The 19,763-nt window shown below is 37.0% G+C and overlaps 2 protein-coding genes across 4 annotated transcripts; one reads left to right on the top strand and one right to left on the bottom strand.

The window, feature by feature from the left end:
- The first annotated feature begins 1,007 nt into the window (after positions 1 to 1,007).
- On the top strand, positions 1,008 to 5,313 carry LOC112559493. 2 transcript variants are annotated; one of them, XM_025230791.1, is made up of 3 exons: positions 1,008 to 1,163; positions 2,173 to 2,695; positions 3,337 to 5,313. In XM_025230791.1, the coding sequence occupies exons 2-3, from the start codon at positions 2,197 to 2,199 to the stop codon at positions 3,687 to 3,689; spliced, it is 852 nt and encodes a 283-aa protein (XP_025086576.1). In that variant the 5' UTR covers positions 1,008 to 1,163; positions 2,173 to 2,196; the 3' UTR covers positions 3,690 to 5,313. The 2 variants fall into 2 exon arrangements, with proteins under 2 accessions (XP_025086576.1, XP_025086577.1); XM_025230792.1 differs by lacking the exon at positions 1,008 to 1,163 and adding an exon at positions 1,364 to 1,485.
- A 2,510-nt stretch (positions 5,314 to 7,823) lies between these two features.
- LOC112559492 (coiled-coil domain-containing protein 91-like) lies at positions 7,824 to 19,669 on the bottom strand. 2 transcript variants are annotated; one of them, XM_025230789.1, is made up of 13 exons: positions 19,503 to 19,669; positions 18,905 to 18,955; positions 18,405 to 18,480; positions 17,153 to 17,355; positions 16,311 to 16,697; positions 15,478 to 15,657; positions 13,518 to 13,625; positions 12,800 to 12,892; positions 12,416 to 12,484; positions 12,082 to 12,168; positions 11,815 to 11,904; positions 11,257 to 11,370; positions 7,824 to 10,447 (listed from the first exon to the last, which is right to left on the bottom strand). In XM_025230789.1, exons 1-13 carry the CDS (start codon positions 19,536 to 19,538, stop codon positions 10,310 to 10,312), a joined length of 1,632 nt encoding a protein of 543 aa, XP_025086574.1. In that variant the 5' UTR covers positions 19,539 to 19,669; the 3' UTR covers positions 7,824 to 10,309. The 2 variants fall into 2 exon arrangements, with proteins under 2 accessions (XP_025086574.1, XP_025086575.1); XM_025230790.1 differs by having other exon boundaries at positions 17,153 to 17,317; positions 19,503 to 19,651.
- Between the last annotated feature and the right edge of the window lie 94 nt (positions 19,670 to 19,763).

The raw sequence follows: 19,763 nt of genomic DNA, 5'->3' as shown, positions 1-19,763 counted from the left end.
GACAGACCAAAAAATTAGAATTGAAAAAAAAACAGTTTATTTGGCTAAAGCCTTTCAGTAGAATTTCTGCTTCCAAAGAATGTCTGTGGTCGGACGTCTAGGCATGCTGCTGCAGTGTGCATAACATTACCCCCCAAGGCTGGTAAACGCTTTATTGTTAAATGTGCTTAGGCACATCTCAAGCCAGCATCATTTACTAGCTACGGATATTTCTGCAACTCGCAATAAAAGCTTTTCTGGGCGCGTTGAATTTTGTTTGCTTTTTAACCTGCGTTCTCGGTCTCTCTCTCGTTCGTCATCCTCTGATTCACTCATCACTGTCCTTTATTTCGGTGTACACGTTTCTGCGCTGGTCTAACAATATTCTCTTCCAAATCTATGCTGTCAGAGGCATCTCCTGGATGGGTTTTTTTATATTATTTTTTGTCATAAAAATGAAACAGAGTAGACAGTCGCTTTCGCCTTGTATACGGCTCACTTGCTTGATACCCCTGTCAAGCTAGGTCTCTGGAAAAATCAATCCAATTTACTTCCGCTGTGTGAGCTTCACCAATTTACTTAATGGCGCGAAATTTGGAGCTGGTTAGGACGTTAGACGAATAACAGTTTGAAAACTATCCAATCATTAGCATCGATTCTAGACGGTCGGTTGCAAGCCAGCATGATATAAATGCTGAACATTATTTTTAAATTATCTCACCGCGTGTTCAGATATATTTCTGCATCCACTTGGTCAGCGAAATTTGCGGTATGAGTGCAGATTACTCAAGGTGCATTTATACCCGAAGTGATAAATTTACGTGCAGCTTCAGCAGACTTAACACGAATATATTTCTTGTCTACTTTCTGTTTAAAAAGCGCGAATGTTTTAGTGAGCCAATTGTGTTGATTGTTCAACGCATCACACTAATAGGCTGTGCAGACATTTACAGGAATCTAAGACAGCTCAGCTGTTACTTAGTAACAAAAACTATAACTAAACAAGTATCGGTAATCCGGCACGTTCCGACACAGCAGCAAACGTCAATGAAAGTGTGTATTCACAAGTCTGTGGTGTTTGCGGCGTCTTGTGTACCGCATGCTTGTAGCTTTATTTCCGGTCACATGACATTAGCTATTTGCATAGTGGAGGGGAGAGGTAATTTCCTTCGAGGTTTCCCACGGTGAGTTTTGCAGTGATTTGGAAGATAATGCATTTGACCTGTCTTTATCTGTGTATACCATTAATGTTTTAATAGGTTTGGTTCACACTGTGAGCGTCTGCTTGGTGATTAAATTTCTTTTATCAGCATTAAAAAAGATGTCCCTCGTCTTTAGCTTTGTTTAAAATATAAGGGGGGTTAAAAAAGGATAATTCAGTCACGAGCACCATGGCATTTCCGCTTTACTCTCAGACTGAGATAGAATAAAATAAATTAAAAAAAAGCCTAGAACTTATCATGTTCACACAATCAGTTGCTGTTAAAATCGTAAACAGTATGCCATGTGCGAGACCTTTTTGTTTGTTCTCTGTATCCATTCACTTAATACGACAAAAACAACTTTTATTTTTTTATTTAAATCGGCAGATGATGAAAAATAATAGCACTGCGATTAGCAGTGGAATCTTGCTACGCATAAGCATTTGTTTAGACAAATCTCGAAGCACACTTAGCATTAGGAAGACTGAAAATCCAGACATTTCATTGTAAACGTTAAGTATGGAGAATACTTTGATATAAAAAAGCGATCTTTCGATCATTTTTTTCATTATCAATCCATGCATGATCTTGAGTGTTATTATAATGCGTTTTTCTTTTATTAATATACATTGAAATAGGTTTTATAGCGCACTTTTAAGACTCATACTGTACGTAGGTTACGTAAAATTTTACTATTTCAACCTACAACAAAAAAGAAGAAAGGATAAAAAGGCCTTTAGGTACTGTCAGCGATAAAGTTATTCTGCATGTGAAAACAGACTATTAACTAGACGCTAAAAAAAAAACCCCAACCAACTATAAAATTGGTGCAGGATACTGGTCAAGTTTTGAATCACATTAATGAAGGGTTTTTGGTTCTATAAAATATGTTCTCTTTATTTGTTTTGTACATTTCTTCACTGAAAGGTTTGAACAAACTATAGGTGCCTCATGCAGTTCATTGTAATTTGTGGCATTTTTGTTGTTGCAGATTATCTAGTCAAAAGAAAATAAAATGGTCAAGAACTCACCATGGATATGCTGCATGCTGTTGCTGACTTTTTTACTGTGTGGACATGTGTGCAGTCGTCAGTGTGATCATCATCACTTCTGGGATCCTGTTGAGCAGGCTTGTCAGCCATGTTCTCATTGTCCCAAAAACAAAATAATTCGCAAGCCATGTAGCAAACTGAAAGACACTGTCTGTGGACCTTTTCGTGAATTCAGCTTTTTCAATCATTTGGAAGAAACAGAGTCCTCTTTTCCATCTGTCAAATATGATAGTGACAATTTTAGTGGAACAGACAGGGAAGGGCGGGCATTTTCATCAAAGAACTCTGGTCTTCCTAATGAACCAATGATTGAGAAGGATGATGGAGAGTACTGGAAAAATCTAGCATTTGCTCTAATTGGCGTTGTGTGTGTTCTTATATTTGTGGCAACAGTGGTGGTGTTGTTGGCATGTCGTAAGCTACATGAAAACTCAACCTTTAAAAGACCAGAAGAAGAAGAAGGTATGTATCATTTATTGGTAAACAAATTTTGAAGTAATTTTGATATCTGTGATATAGATTCACAACTCTTTTTAATCTGATGAAACAGGTGTTTGGTACAGATGCATGCTAGTTCTAATATTACTGAACAGCATTGCTACAATAATTGGTGCAATTGTGCTTTAGAAAGGTCTATGATATAACACACAGCAGCAAACTGAAGTTACAAATGTGCTTTAGGAGGTCTGCAAATGCAATGGCTTTAAAAGAGTTATGCAAAGCAAGTGCTGGAAATGGGATTAGGTTAAGAGTAAGTAGACATTTTAAACACAAAGCCTAACCTGGTCTTTCCATTACCACTTCATGAAACCTAAGCCCATTTTCCAGCACTTATTTTGTATAACTAAGCCTTTGTATGTCGTAGCAACATACATGGGCCATCCTAAAACACTATTTGATACAATATATATATCGAATGGTTTCTCGTTTTATCATTGCTACAAGAATTGCAGCTGTACTACCACTTCTAGCAAGGTAGCACGCTGTTGGATTAGCTAGTATGTTTTGTTGCCATGAATGAAATAACCTGGTTGTTGTAGAAAGTCTTTAATACTTCTTAAAATCGAAGACTTGTTAAATATTTATTTATGATGAATTTTCAGATGATGATTCTGGATACGTTGTCATTCGTGCCATACGCCCAGCACCCACAAGCCACTGCCAGAGGCGGGCATCACTGTCTCAAGAGTTCTGTCCATCTCCAGCTGCCAGTGCTCTTTTAACACCAAACCAGTCCCAGGAGTATATAACCTCAAGCAATGGGCACACACAGTATGATCTGCATGTCAAGGGTGCTTACAGACCAAAACGCACACTTCTGAATTATGATGCTGATGATGTTTTTGAGTCAGAAGATAGTGCAGGCTCACGAACAAGTAGAAAATTTCCATTACACCCCATACCTGAGACTGTCACAGACAATGAGAATCAAACATCCAGTGTACTCAGAGTTTAGTGGTTTTTGCAATTCCCTACTAGAAAGGAAAATGTTTATCACTTTCATTTACAAGAAACGTATTTATTATTTCATTGAGATTGGCCTTTTCATTTGTCATAAATGGTTGAAACATTGTTTGGAATCCAAGAACAGCACTGAAGCAAGCGGTGGTGGTAATGTCTTAACGCAACATGTCAGCCCATTTTCCTGAAAGACTGCTTTGTCATTTCTTAGATCAGGTACAGGACATAAAAAGCTTGACTGTTGTTACTAACGTCTTACTGCCATTGACACTTTTCTTGGTTCAGTTTTCCTGCAGAACTGAAGGAATGGGTGTATTAACTTATTTAGTTTCTGTGTTCCACTTTGTGGTTGGATTGTCTGCTGCCACCATTTCAAAAGCAGAGGAGGACACACACAAGCCTGAAGATTTGATGTGCCTGAATTGTGCAGTTGTTTGAACCCTGCTGATAATGTTATGCATACTTTACTCAGCTGAATTGTCAAGATCATTGCTTGACTTTCTTGTTGAGGTAAATTTGGCCTTTGATGTTTGTCTCTCCTGTTCTAGAAGTTGCGAAGTTTAATATAACTGTTTCAGTTTGTTTTTTTTAAAGCTGGCAAATTACTTTGCCTCTTTTTAACAAAAAAATTATGGGGGATAATTGTGAAGAATAATTTTGTAGTCATTGATCAAAAAGAAAAGGATAAAACTTGTCTTCCAGATCCATAGGTAATGAGTGTTTTTGTAAATAAATAACTGTTTTTAAGAATGGAAAATTTCTTTCACTCAAAGTAAGCTAGGATTATGAGACACAACTGAGGTTTCTGCCATTGTAAATTGTCCTAACATCACTCGCATGGTTGGTACTATAAAAGTTGGAAGCAAATCTGAAGGCTAATGTAAAGGTTGTGTTCTGTTGTTTGGAATGCTTTGGATAACACTGAAAGCATCAGCCATAAAACCATTAGAGTAATGTGGTCAGTAAGCTTACATTCTGCAAAAATAATGGCTTTAGAATTGTGTTTCATGTGCTTAAAACAAAGTCACAAGCATGCTACAAGGTTACAGCTGTGTATACTGTTAGTGTATAGCTTAGCGTGACTAATCATTTGTTGTTAATGCCTTATTTCTGCATTATGTATGCAGTTGGTGTGTATTGAGAGTGAATGTGTCTGAATTATGTCATCTACATCCTGTAAATATCTTGCATTACATAAAATACTGGTTTTTGGCATTTGCTTGCTATTGTACAGCTTTAATGCTGTTCATGAACGCAGCACTAATTCTGACTTTAACCTCTGCTGGTAATTGCTTTACTACTTATTTATTGTGAAGACGACCAGTATCCTAGTTTATAAAAAGAATCATTTTTCCTGATAGTCTGTTTCATCGCTGAAATCTCTCATCTGCTTCTAGTCTGTGGGTGAAGTGAACATGAAGGTCTTGAAACATTGTCATTCGCCTGTTGGGAGACAAAAATACTTCATTGTAATTTTCAACAAATATTTATAATATTTATGTCTATCATTGCTGTGTTGTTTTGATATTCATGCTTCTGTCTGTGTACAGTTGACCATAAATTCTCTAGATATGCATTTCATGTCTCCAACGAATACATGCTTATACCTGCTCAACGAGTCCAAAATGTCTTGCAGATTTTGATAATTCTTGTGTGCAGTTGTGTGTGTAAATCTTGAGATTACTGTATCCCCGTTAACATGGTAGCTGCTTGAACTAGCAGAACTAGTGCAGATGGTCAAATGAGTTTAGAAACACCGCTGTCAGCGTCACTGACATCTGCTAAGTTTTAGGAACACTGGCACCTGCTGTTATGCTCGGATAGATCATAGACTGTTATTTTACTGATCAGGTAGTAAAGATTTTATGATGAAATTATGTTTTGTTTAGCATGATTTCTATAAAATTTGAGTAATTTCCAAGGAATGAAGTCTATAAAATGTTTGATTTTTGGTAGGATAGGAAACAAAAATGGAGAGGAACTTGGTTCTGTAGCATATTTTAAACTGCTTAGCTTCAAAACAGAATTTTCTGTAACTTTTGAGTCACATCTGCATTTACTTCATGTGATGTTGAAAGAAAGAAGTATTTCATCCCAAAATTGGCATAGGCTTTTTCTGACATAGGGGAGCTCTAATGGAGTACAGCCGTGGTGAAGTCAGTGCCAGCAGGGTTGGTCTTCCGCCTGCCTGAGAAGGCCCCCCAATGAACAGCCTGTCCCCACTCCTTCATGTTAGTAACCAACCCTTCTGTTTGCCACATCCTCAACTGCCTTCCATGTAATCTTGGAGGACCGTCTTTGGAATGTTGAATGACATGACCAAACCACTTCAGTTTCTGTTGTTTGAGGGTAGTCAGCAGAGCAGGGGATCCACTAAGCTGCTTATGAAGTTGTTCATCTTTTGTTCACTATAGAACAGGGGTGCCCAACCTATGGCCTGCGAAGGTGCCTCATCAGGCCTGCTCATTTAACCAGAAACAACATAATTTCATTTTTTAATGTCCTGATTCTGGCAAATCTGCCATGTTCTGGCCTGTGGAATTTTGTATCTCGTCCAGTGTGGCCTTTGGGCAAGAAAAAGTTGTTGGAGACCCAGAGGAGTAGCTTTTTATCTCAAATATTTGGATCCATCGCTCTTGTTCTGTAAGGAAGGTCCATGTTTTGAAGAGGTACCACATGATTGGCTGTTGCCACCATGAATCTGAGATGAGCGTACACAGCCACTGTCTCTGGATATGATCACACCCAGGTACTTACAAGACTACACTTCCTTCAGCTGTTCCCTGATCATTTGGATCTCTGCCATGCTAGAGCTAATGGTGTGTACCATCACCTTACTTTTCTCTGTACTGATCTCATACCCACTCAACGCTGGTGGTGAGTTTGTCCATTTGGTTGATGAAGAGTACCAAGCTCCTAGAGCCATAATACAGTGCCTTCCTACACATTGAACAAGCGCAACATGTTCCGTGGTCCCTTGTGCCATACTTTATTGAATGTCTCTTAACATTAATAAAATTATGGTACAGATCTTTACCATGTGCGAGGTGCTTTTTTATGCTGACTTAACTATTGAAGTTCTCAGTAGTGCTCCTGCCAGACTGAAACCTCAGCTAGAATCTCCTGTTAACTGTGTGGAGCAGTTTTGGATCACCTTCAGCATAAATTTACAGAATAACTTCAGGTGACTGATCAGGCTGATTGTTTGATAGTTCTGACAATGCCTTACATTACCTTTCTTAGGCAGGGGTATGGCCACTGACTGCATCCATTCTTGTGGCCACCACTTGGTTGCCCAGACCCTGTGACAGTGTGTCTTCGCTGGCTCTTCTCCACCACCACCCTTGCGGACTTTCCTCCTTTCAGGCTCTGAATAGCCCGTTTAACCTCCGTTGTTAGCTATGGAAGCATCATACATGAAGGTAATACTGAAAAAAATTGTAGTGATCAGATGTTTTGTTGACCACATCACGCGACCATTTCTGTATCTTAATAAGGGTTTCATGCAGTCTCTTGAGTACAGGAACACCTTTTGGTCACCATTCAGAAATATTCCATACTGTTTGAGAACATACAGCATAGATGCAAAGTTATAGTTACAGATAACAGAGTTTACCCATCTAGAGTATGCAAATCAACTTGAAGAACTAAGACTGCCAAACCATGTTTTCCAGACGGGGGTGACTACTGAGGTGCATAAAATGGCTTATAGTTCATACTGCACTGATGCTGAGTCTGCTACTTCATAGTTCCAAACTGTACAGTCCAAGCTCTGAAATCTCATCCAGAGGTGCACAGACACTTCTTTGGGCTTTGGGTCATCAATCTCTGGAATAACCTCCCCAAGATGATGATCCAAGCCCCTTATTGATAGGTTTTCAAAAAATGTGTGGACATTTGCAGATCTAAGGTTCTCAGTTGACTTTCCTGTTTGTTCCAGTCATTTCCAAGATATCTATGATAGGGGGGTGTTCATTTTCAGCACAGAACCTCAATAACCCCAAGGCCTTCTGCAAGGGCATACCTTTAGCTGTACCTTTCAGATGGGCAACTGCTGATAAAGTGCTGAATAAATTTACAGAAGGAATAAAATTTAGGCTATCTCATTTTGCACACTACAGGTGAAAACTGATCAATCACAGTAATTTATTTTCCCTGTGTTCCTTTAAGTCAAGCATATAATGATCGTTTGTAGCACCTTTGTTGTCCATGGCCTTAAAAAACAAAAGTAAAAATTCCACTCAAAACCAAAAATAAATGGTTTGACAATTTTCTAGTTCAGTGCGATGAGTTGACCAATGTTTGAGATTTGCTATCAAAACTAAATGTAAGCTTATACAACCAACAGTATTCATATCTTGTACATACTAGGCTAAGCTTATGAAAGCATTTTAAAAAACCCAAACCAATCCAAAATTTTATCTACATTGCACAACGATGTAACAACATAAGTACAAAGACAAAGTTATGTTATTTTTTCAAATTTGTTATGTCTAGTTTAATTTGTTATTTTTACAAATATCGGTTCTTTATCTGCAGCACGTTTGTTCAAATAAGCAGATAAACAGTTCAGGTTGTTACACATCAAGCAGCTCGAATAATGCAAAAGAAGTTAACAAATTCCATGTTCCAAGTATCTTTTAACAAGTATACACGAAGTGTACACATGGCTGATAAGTAGATGAGCAAAGTCCTTGAAGGTGCTGAAATTACAACCAGTTTCTTTCACTACACATTAATGACAATTTCTTGGAAGATTTGGGATGCATGTATCACAAGCTCTCTGGGTCTTTCATACTTGATGTGTTACAATTTTTTTCCTCCAATAGCATGACAACAATCTTCATGGTGATTTCCAATATTGGATGTAGGGTGTCCTAAACCTTTCCAAACACTAATTTCAGCAAACTGATTTTTTTCAGCTTACATGGAAAACTGAAATCTTTACTAAATAATATAGAGGGCATTATTAAGCGATCTTTGACAAAGTCTTTACAAATTACTCAACATAAAAGACATTAAATGCTGAAATTGTACAACATCAAGAATGTCAAAAGTGTCTCATGTTCTGCCATATACTGTTTCAAGTACAAGGTAAAAATTCTTTTCAATTTTGTTAAGTATAGGTGAAGTCCCAAACTTAAACCTAGTAGCTATAATATATATGCACTATATTTCCTGTTCTGCTTACAAGTAACATGGTGTGTTCAAAGGCATAACAGAAAACTGGGTTAAGTTGATAATCAATAGAATGTAATAAGCGACCAAACAAAACGTACACAGTAACCAGAAAAGACATACTTTGCATCCAGTAGTTCAAAGTGTACCATGCTGATGATAAAAAGCAAATTAGACTGCTTTATTTTAGTATGGAAATGGAAGTACAACTAAGCAGATCATAACTAAATTTTTCTGGTGAATTTTTGTTCTAATTAAGACTTTGTCCTTTAAGCTCAAGATCTGAACCAAAAAGTAAACTGTACATTAAGTTCTTGGAACCAGCAGTCATTACCATTTAAAGATATTGTCTTCTTAAAAAATGCTGACAGTATGCAAAGAAAACATTGTCATAATGCAGAAAAGTGAAAATATCAATATTAACAAGGTTGTAAAAAAGCAGAAATAGGACATGAAGGCTCTGCTGTTCAAAGGCAAAGACAAATTGATAAGTGGCACATAAATTATCACAACTCTAACCCATGAAGTCATGAAAGACCTTCCAAACCCAGCCCATAAATTCCCGTTTAGAACATACTAAGACATTCCAAGACCTGCCCATTAACTACCATAACACATTAACTTTCCAAGTCTAAGGTATCTTAGTACCCATATCCAAAGACCTTCCAAGTCTAGTCCATGAATCACATTACCACAATAACACATTCCAAGTCCTGCCCATTAATTACCATAACACATTTCAATACTTTCCAAGTCTAGTTGATAAGGCATCTAAGTATATTTAAAAACATTCCAAGTCTACTCCATGAATCCCCTTAGCATATACTAAGACACTCCAAGTCCAGCCCATTGATCAGCTACATGCTAAGACATCCCAAATCTAGCTTATAAGACATTTTAGCTTATCTTAAGACAAATCCAGTCGACAAATCCCCTTCAAAAGTCTATCCCATAAATCACAAAAATGGCAAGATGAAAATAAAAATGACCTACATGTTCCCACAGGAAATAATCTTGCAATATTAAACATATTTTGCATGCTATATGCCTAAGAATAACTTGTGGAAAGGCACCTTTACACACTTTAAGGAACTCTTCTCCCACAGTTGTTGTCTTCTCCCTTTCAGTATGCATCCAGTGCCAAATCTCAAAACAATCTAATAAAACATATAGAAATGTGTTCAATTCTATATGGTAAACTATTTCTCTCACTAGTTTGGTCTTCCACAACTTTTAATTCTCATGCAGCAAGATCTTTAAAGCTGTTTTGTTCTCATGGCGAGTGCTGAAAAAAAAGCCTCTCCACTTCTAAGAAAAGCTCCATCATATTATGATCCCACAGCACCTTGGAGTTAAGTCTGAAGAGCTAGCAAGTTTGAGTGCCCATTTCTAAATGGGAAAAGCGATGTCCAGTCTGAGAAAGTTTTGCTGCTTGGTTCAAGAATTGTCCTCCTTTTGCTGCAGATGAGGAACTGAGTGTGGTTCTGAAGTAAGCATATGGCTGATCTGGAGCCGAGCACTCTCCAGAAGGAGATCTAAGCTTGTCAGATATCTACGCCTCACAGCAGCATCACTCTAAAACAACCATGAAGAAAAATGAATCATTTTATAAAAGATGAGAAATGTGTTGCTTTCAGCCTCAACTACATCTAGATCATGGACCTTGATGAGCCTTTAAAACTAGACACTGATTTAAGTTTAGAAAATTTTGACATGGCCAGCTGTAAATTAAACAATACACATTTAGATAAGAAGGATCTTAAAATGGTATAAAACTCCCATCATAAAAGTTGAGAATATGTCAATCCTACCCTGGGAATGCAATAAAATAATGATATGCAAGGTCATATTTATTAAATAACATTTTATAAGCATTAATAATGCATACAAATAAGGAAAGTGACTAGTGTTTGATTCATGACCACGAGCCCTTTTGTGATTCTTTATAGATATTCTGACTTTGAAAAATGGGTTTAGTCATACTTTAGGCATGTACTAAATTCTTTTATTCTGATCTGATATTAATGCCTACTTCATTTTCACTCATTTTGACCCCCAAACTAGGGGAAATTTTGGATTCTGTCTGCTCTTGATGAATGTCTTACCTGCAAACTTTCATGAACCTTCTTTCTCGGATCTTTTAAAATCAGTTTGAAGCCTGTTGCGATTCTACTATTTGACATTTTAATCCTGTGTCTGGTATCTTTTTTTATTTTTTCTTCCTATATAAATAAGTACAAAGACAAGGGTGAACCCACATCAAACCACCCCTACTTCACACACAGACACACCCACAACAAACACTTTCCCTTACACACAAACTCACAGCAAACGGCTGATTCTGACAGAACATATCAAAAACATAAACATATCAACACTTTTACCTGTCTCTGTTGCTCCAAATACAACTCTTGCTCATGGCGGGCCTCCTGTAATACCCTGGACATCAATTCTTTACTCTGATCTCGCTCTTGCTCCAGGCAGGCTACTAATCGAATCTGTCATAAAGTGATAAAATTTACTGCCTGAGCTGTGCTCAAACACTGTTTAGAGAAATGAAAGAAATTTTCTCATGGTCTGCATAAGATCTGTGTGATGCTTTTGTCATGCTTTTTCTTTTTCAAATACAATAAGTGATCAACGCAATATTAGGTCCCAAGGGCTGTATACTGTATATGTTCATGATCTCTGCTCTGGTATGATGTAATCTCTTCTCATGAAGCAGGTATGGTATTTGTCTTAACTTCATCAAAAAGTTAAAAATTCAAACATTTCATCTCATGCCAGTCCCCAAACTAGTAATCTCAATAACTACAGTCATAATGTGTGTTAAAACAGAAGTCGATAACAATAGATAATCACTGAATAAATTCATTATTATTCTTATTTACCTGTAAAAGAAAGAAAAAGAAGGCAAGTCCTGTGTAATTTTACAAGAATACCTGTGCTTGCTCCCTTTCTTCCAGCCGTACTTCTTTCAACACCTGGTTATGTTTTTGTTGCATATCTTCAAGCTGCCTAACCATGTCATCCTATAAAGTACAAAATTAAACAAAAGGAATTTTAAAAAAACTTCCTAGCTTTCATTACCAAAAGAATATGTGATTCTCTTCATGAACTCTTTGGGCATAAAAAATTACAATCAGCAAAGCTTTAACCTCTAAAACACCAATTCAAATGAATTTCAAAAAGATTGTCAAAATGCCTACTTTAGCTTGCTGCAGGTGTTGCTTGGCTTTAGCTTGCTCTGCTGTGACGATGTCCTCAATCTGGCGCTGATACCTGGCTCTCTCCTCCTTTGCAAATAGAAGTTACATTTTATCTCCATGTCTTCAGAAATAGAAAGACTTTTATGAATAAAGAACTGTCATTTTCAATAAAACAATCTTTTATGCAAATAATAACACTAGCATGCTTACAGGAAACATGCAGTTATATCTCTAGCAAGTAAGAAAAAATATTATAAAACACCCTACTTCCCTTACCAAAACATGCATGCACAAATACACACACACCATAGGCATGGACAACTGCCATACCCACCTCTAAAGCTAGTTTAATTGCTTCCTCTTGTTTCCTTGTTTCTTCAGTCAGAAATACATCAAACTGTTCCTACAATTATGCGAAAAAGAAGAAAAAAAAATGGCATTTGTAACTCTTTATGGATATAAATTTTTTTTGAAATACCTGTTTAAAAATGTGTGACCTCATGAGCAATCAAGAAAACTATAACACCATGTAATCAAATGCAAAACATTTTGGGCACTAGCACTCAAACAAAAGCCAAATGCAAAGGGCATAAAATAATTGATATGAAAGATTCTCAGTTGTATTTTTGTAAAAGTGGGGATAAGTCATACCAAAGGATAAACATTCATCTGTATTTAATTTTCAAGATAATATAGGTTGGAAAAAAGTGCTTTGTACTTTATGTTGGAGGTGCAGATGATCCAGTGCTGTTTGCAGCTCTTCTTTCATGTGCCTTATGCCTTCACTTCTTGCCTTTTCATTTTCCTGCTTCTGAAATGTTTTCATCATTTACAGAATAATATATTTAAATATGACAAGTGAGTGCATAAAAAAATTTCCACTATAAACTTCCTGCTCATTTAAAACTTGTGTTTGTTTTAAAAGTGTCTTGCTGAGATTTACATTTCAAACAATCTTTTAACCACTTTGTTGTGAAAAACATTTATGATAATGGAACATCAAGCTACCATCTTGAGTGGCAAGTTCCATCAAATCTTTAATTAAAATATAATAACAAGAGCACCACAAAATTATGGGCTGATATAGTCTATTAGCAAGACTTAACAGTTTACTAGTACTGATCTTCCCTTTAATATCCATTAGTTTTAAGTTTTGTATTGGCTTTTATCTAGTTACACATCAAGTTTTTAGTTATAGTAAAATCATTTTTTGAAAATTACCACTACTGAAGACTGAAATATTCTCAAGACAACATGCTTTTGAAAACTCTTTTCTGATATTTCCATGTGACTGATTTAAACAGACTAGACAATCCTTCTGACAACCATATCAAATGAGAAAGAACACATTATATCGATGGCAACTGATTAGAGACACATCAACTGTGGATCAGTATGAATGGTAAATTATCAAACAACCAGCAGTGCACTATCACCTGATGTTCAAGTACTTGCTGCATAACATCTTCTTGTTGCTGCACGACTTTCAGCAAGTGTTGCTGGCTAATTTCCTGCTGTTCCAATACTGCTGTCTTGGAAAGTTCCTGCAAAAAAAGCCATAGATGTTTTCGAGAATAAGCTTCTATTTTTCTCCCTTAAATCCACTCATTGTCAAGGTCAGAAATGCTGTTATCAGTTCCCTTTCTCACTACTCACAATGATGGCTATACATGTACTAGAATAGAATGAGATGTATGTCTTTCATAAGTCACGAAAGCCCCCCAAATAATTTCACTTGCTATGTAATTTCCTGGTACATAAATTAACTTGTCAAAGACAACCTACAGCCAGGCTTCAGAGTATTAAAAATATATATGTATAATCTACTTTATTTAAACTAAGTTTCCAGCTGAACTAAATTTGTTGAAAAATGAAATTTTAGGTGTAAATTGTCTTTCCTTGATACTTACCAGACGACCCAACTATAGGAGCTCAAGAGCTACAACTGCTCTTTAACAAATTATTATCCCTGGGCAGTGGGGTATTGGTCCTGATAGCTAGAGTGCCCATCCTGCTAGATCATGCTGTCCATGGAGAAGGGGAGACCCCTGTCAAACGTGTCCGTCGAGTAAGGGGAATCGAAGGGACGGGAAAAGGGAACCATGTGTACACCATTTGGTAAGAATAACAAATGGCCATTTACTACCTTAGTACCGGAAGGAGAAAACTCCTCGGGTTAAAATTAATTGATCTTCTGATCAAATTCTAAGTTACACTGGGAAAAGTGGGGGGTGGGGGGAATGGCGGTGCTGCATTGAAAAGCTATCCCTTACTGATGCGAGGGGTGGTGGTGGTGGGGAAAATGGTGTTTTATGTTGAGCCAGCAACTAAGCCTAAATCACGACAAAGCACCCAGCCCTGTAATTAGATTCCACATGCAGAAAAAGAGCAGCCTGCACGAGACAAGAGCCGAACCCAGGACAGCCAATCTTCACTGTATTGGTGACAGGGCCACCCCCAGCTGATGCACAAAACATGAAGTGGGATTGTGCACAAAGCTTAAAACACAATAGTCTGAAGAAGGAAGATTCTTATCAATCAGATGCTAACAGTCAGAGTCTGTTGTTGTAGGTGCAGCAGGATATCTATGTAGTGGTAAGTTCCATAGAGAGCTGCCTCTAATTGCTCTCTTATCTTATCTAACAACACCATTTGCAGCAAGTGCTTGGTCACCATCAGCAAGCAAAGGGGCTGCATAGTGACAAAAGGCTGGGGTGGGCAGGGGTGAGGAAAAACTCACAACACTGGCAGCTGGTACACTCAAGGGCCTCTCAGCAAGCCACTTTCTTTACATGTGTGATGTGCTCAATAACTGTTTAGCCACCAAGTTGGTGAAGACATTGCTCCACCCTGTCTACACCTGGGGAGAAACAATTCCCTTTCCTGAAGAGACATGACAGGAGAGGGAAAACTAACTAAGAGAAAAACATTACAAATGCTGAAGGGGGACTGCAAACACTCAGTTACTGTAACACAGCCAGCAGAGAAAAAGAAAGAGAAACAGAAGGTGACAGAAGCAGGTTTGTTCTCTACATATCCCACATAAATAATTTGTTTGGTCGAAAAGCAGTTGTAACCCTTAAGCTTTTATAGTTGGGTCATCTTGTGAAGTTAAAGAAAAAATGTACAAATGGAACTAGACATAAGATCAGCACTTTACATTTAGAACAGAATCACTGAATCTTCCATAATAAGGTTTGATAACTTTTACCAGGTGATCATAAGCATGTGCAAGCAGCTTGGAGATAAAGCTTGAATGGTTTGGACATTCTACATGCTATGGCAACTCTCTAGAAGTAGTGGTTACTTATGCTAGACAACAGCCACTGCAACAATGACCATCATAGAAACTATAAAGAGAGCAGATAAATATGGAGAAAAATATACTAAGCAAACCTTATACTGCTCAACAATCACAACTAGAGCATCATGACCAGATTGTCTCACAGCCTCCAACTGCTCTGCATGATGTCGCTGAAGTTCTTGAAGCCTTAACCTCTGGTTCTCGAGCTCTACTTGGCATCTCTCCAATTCTTCTACCAGACTAAGGTTTCTTGACTGAAGGGATGCAAGTTCCTAAAATGATTGGAAAAATATAATGTAGCTTAGTCTTTCATTTACTTATTCTGTCATTTTCGGATGCTTGCTCATTAATTCAACTTCTCACACTTTATGAATGTATTCTATGTCACTGTCTTTAACCTGCTTGTTCTTGCAGTTTGTATTTCCTTTAATAACTGCCTGTTCATCCTAACAAAGGAATTCCCTTCCCCTACCAAAAAAGGGATAACATATATCTTTTATAAAATTATTCAAGAACATGACTGCTAAACCTGAATGTTGTATTGTTAGTACTAGCTCGTTTTGTTGAGAGCTCGGCTTTTCGCTCTCTTTGTCTGAAATTGATTTTCTATGTTCCGGGCAGCTATTTTATTATCTTCATTTTCATTTTATGTTATTTGCCCTGAATACCATGCTCTAACAGAGCCAAAGAGCATACTTCCAGAAAGTATGATGTTACAAGTTGTTATTATGAATATTAATATTATTATTGAGCTAAAATTATACTAAGTCTTGTGAGTGAAACCCATAGTTATCATAAAAGCATCATAAGAATAACCTACAACACTGACCAGTGTTTGAGCCTAAAATATACATAAACTATAAATAGGCAAAACAGAGACATTAAATATGTCACTGGAAGAGCCACTAGTAATATTAGTACATACACTCTGCAGACTGCTTTGCTGACTTTCATCTACAGTTGCTACCACATTTTCGCTTTCATTTCCAGGAACAGGTGCAGTGTTGACTTCCTCCCTGTCCAGTCCACTTTCTTCAGCTTGAGGCTGTAAAAGACTTTCTTGCCCCATGCTTATTTCTTCTCTCTCAGCAGCTGGAGGGTCTGGGTTTGGGGAAGTCCTGGCATTCTGAGAACTATTTACTGCTGATGGCTCTGAAAATGCACAGTTCTGAATTGTGCCAAGCCCAATGTCAGGAAGCATGCTGCTGGCTGGAAAGTTTCCAGTGGCACCAGCTCGGCCATGGCTGGATGGTGATGTAAAAGTTCCATCCAAGACATCAGCTATTGGAATGGAACCTCCTCCAAAAAGTCTCTTAGAAATAAACAAAGCATAAATCACTTTTCTTTGGGGACAAAATTCATAATAACAACTACTTATCTAAGAGATTGTATCATATTCTCTAACTTCTTAACAATTCTGCACTACATTTTTATCCCTCCAATAAAATATCCCACATAAATCCTTACATTTTGACAATATTACAAGTTTAGGCTAAACAAATGCGATACAAAATAATTTAAGAGACTAAATTTATTATCACCTTTGAAGTATTTACAGGTATGAGCATATGAAGAGTTCCTTCCTTCTCATCCACATGGTAATTTGGAAGCACCTACAGATGTGTATATTTCTAGCAGTTGATGTATGCATTGATACATACACGCAAACACCATCTCTCTTATATGTGTGTACATGCATACACACACATAGGTCCCTTTATTCAGGAATATGTCATTCCAGAAAAAAGTTCAGAATCAGTTGCTTACCTCTTCTACTTCACTTCTTTGGTGCTCTTGCGTGTCATTACTTAAGTGACCATCATGTAAAGGAAGGCTGCCCTGCAATCTATCAGATCCTCCACTATGAACCCCATCAACTGCTTGCTGAACACCTGGTATACCAGAAGGGTCAAGATACCTTGGGAAAGTATTCTGTGCACATAGCAAATCTGGTTGAAGCCTCGCTGATGCTTTAGGAAAACAAAAACAATTAAGGTCACTTTTTTAATCACAATTTAGCACATCTAGAATGAGAACTGAAACAAAAGTTGCAAAAATGCTGACATAACACAACCCACCAAAAGATGAACTTCAGAAGACGATTTTATAAACTCTGTTTCTGCTAAGTGGAATTTAAAAATAAACCTATTCTAAACTACAGTATCACTGGACTGTTAAATAGCAGTCAATGGTGTAATATCTCAAGAAGAGTATTTTTAATACTTATGTGGAAGAAAAAAATTCCCTGATAAATAACCTACGATTTTTTTTTTTATATTGGCTTGTAGACTGTCAGTTCATGGCTTGCTGCGCATGCAACTGAAAAGTTTTCCACCTTCCCCATCCTCCCATTCCTCCCTGCTAATCCTAGTACATTTATCACGGAAAGGTAGCAGAAAATGGCAGGGATCTGGCTTCTACATGCCCTGATGAACCACTTGCAATCACTGCCGATACAGCCCACTAGATTTGTGACTTTTTACCTTTCCTATGTTAATCATTGCCTTAATGAAGAACAATATTATTATTTTCTCCTTTTTTAATACTTCTATTTTTGATTATTTTGGTGAGGTTAAGATTTATGCTACCATTATGCAATATAATTTGTAAATCAGGTCTTGTCATGGTTCAACTTAAAAAAAAAGTCTGCAATTGGACCTAGTGGTTGTTTTTACATACCCATTCATTTCCATTTCCAGTTATCACCACTGTCGAAAAGCATGTCATTATAAATATATCCTTGTTCTCTTATATCAGGTATTGTCTTAGGTGGAAACAAAAAATTGGGGTAGAAGATCATTTTCCAAAGGAGGAAATCTTCCCAAAAGGCAAAGATTTCCATGTCTTGCACTGGTGTGTGTGTATAAATATATATACTCTTCAATTATGAAATGCTTTATGTTAACTTGAAATATTCTGTGTATTCATGCATTGCATAATAATAAAGTATTGCCTTCATTATCTAAAAAGAGCCTAGTTTATCTTCAGCTATCATGTATAAAAGAATAGCTTCTTGGACCTGATGCAAAAGCTGCCCAAGATGAGACAGCAGCCTGGTCTTCCGAGGCAGCCACTCCTTCCACAGGATCAGCACCCTGAAAATAAATATCATCACAAATAACTGTGTTTAATAATCCTGAACTTTTTTAATCCTAAAACTTTACCAACGTTATGCGTAATTAAGCGAATGGTTTCAATAGCTCTTTTATCATCTTTTCACACAAAAATCTTTGATGATTAGATAGCTGAGAAGAACTGCCACTGTGCAGGCTGATAAGAAATTTGTTCCTTCAAACATTTACAGCCTCTTCTTTTTTTTTTTTAATGCAGTCTTTCAACAAAGTGGCAAAATACTTTTCTTCAAGTATTTCAAGCCAAGAAATTCTTCTGTCTCTACATGTTGATTCTTTTATCCAGAGCCAAGTGAATGACTTTCTTGATCTCAGAAAATATGGCAAAATATCCACACAAAAAAGAGGAAAAAAAATGAAATGTCCACCAATTGCATTATGTTCTTACCTCAAATACTCCAAAGTCATCAAAATCATCGTCTTCAAGATTGGCCAAGTCCTGGATATTAAAGAACGTCATATAAACAACAATAAAATTAAACTTAAAAGCTAATTTGCAAATGTGTGTACTGTACACCATAACAAGAGTTATCTCGTTTGCCTCGTACTTCTGAAAACAATACACAATAACAGTAAATCAGGTGTCGTCTTACTGAAACCTTCTAGCTTGTACAGCTTATATTCTTTTGAATGCATTATTGGAAAAAAAGGGTACTAATTAAACAGTGTACTAAAAGAGCTTTTTTTTTTCATTTTTGGTGTGGTCTGTTCCAGGTGAGAATGATAACTAATTCCTCCCGCCTCCCCGTGTTTAGCATTAATTTTAACAATTATAGATTTTACATTTTTTCAGCTTCAATCTGAAAATTGTAAAAATTCGATTTAAACTTCTGCATGTCCGAATTCTTCATTTTTTTTTCTTTCGCTATGCACGATTTATCAATTTCATATCAAACCATCATAACTGTGATGTAAATAGTGGAGGCATCACTGTGTCTTACATCACTGTGTCCTAACAAAATGCACCAAAAGTCCGTTTGCCTTGCCTGATTTGTGTATCCATTGTTTCGTCTGCTATTCATTTTTGAGGATCAGTGTTCACACGCGATTTATGTCATTCTTGAATTACTTTCGCTACTTGCGTTAGCCTCTCTATATCGATTTGTACAAAATCAGACGACACTCGCCGACATACTTAACTATGCACGACGGGAGTTACTTCATGCCCTTCCCAGTTCGAACAGAATACAATTAAACATTGCCTCTGAATTACATTATGAAATAAAAACTTAGTTTATTTGTACTTT

Source organism: Pomacea canaliculata, linkage group LG3 (assembly GCF_003073045.1).
Source record: "Pomacea canaliculata isolate SZHN2017 linkage group LG3, ASM307304v1, whole genome shotgun sequence".
In the NCBI taxonomy this organism is placed as follows: domain Eukaryota; kingdom Metazoa; phylum Mollusca; class Gastropoda; order Architaenioglossa; family Ampullariidae; genus Pomacea; species Pomacea canaliculata.
Note: the sequence above shows the minus strand (reverse complement) of the source record. Positions and strands in the feature narration are given on the sequence as shown.

Coding starts and splice junctions, on each gene's coding strand:
- LOC112559493 (XM_025230791.1), top strand. CDS start 2,197: ATGGTCAAGAACTCACCATGGATATGCTGCATGCTGTTGCTGACTTTT. Junction 2,696..3,336: donor AAGACCAGAAGAAGAAGAAG/GTATGTATCATT, acceptor ATGAATTTTCAG/ATGATGATTCTGGATACGTT.
- LOC112559492 (XM_025230789.1), bottom strand. CDS start 19,538: ATGAATAGCAGACGAAACAATGGATACACAAATCAG. Junction 16,698..17,152: donor AAAGAAGTGAAGTAGAAGAG/GTAAGCAACTGA, acceptor TTTATTTCTAAG/AGACTTTTTGGAGGAGGTTC. Junction 15,658..16,310: donor AGCAAAGCAGTCTGCAGAGT/GTATGTACTAAT, acceptor CAATCATTTTAG/GAACTTGCATCCCTTCAGTC.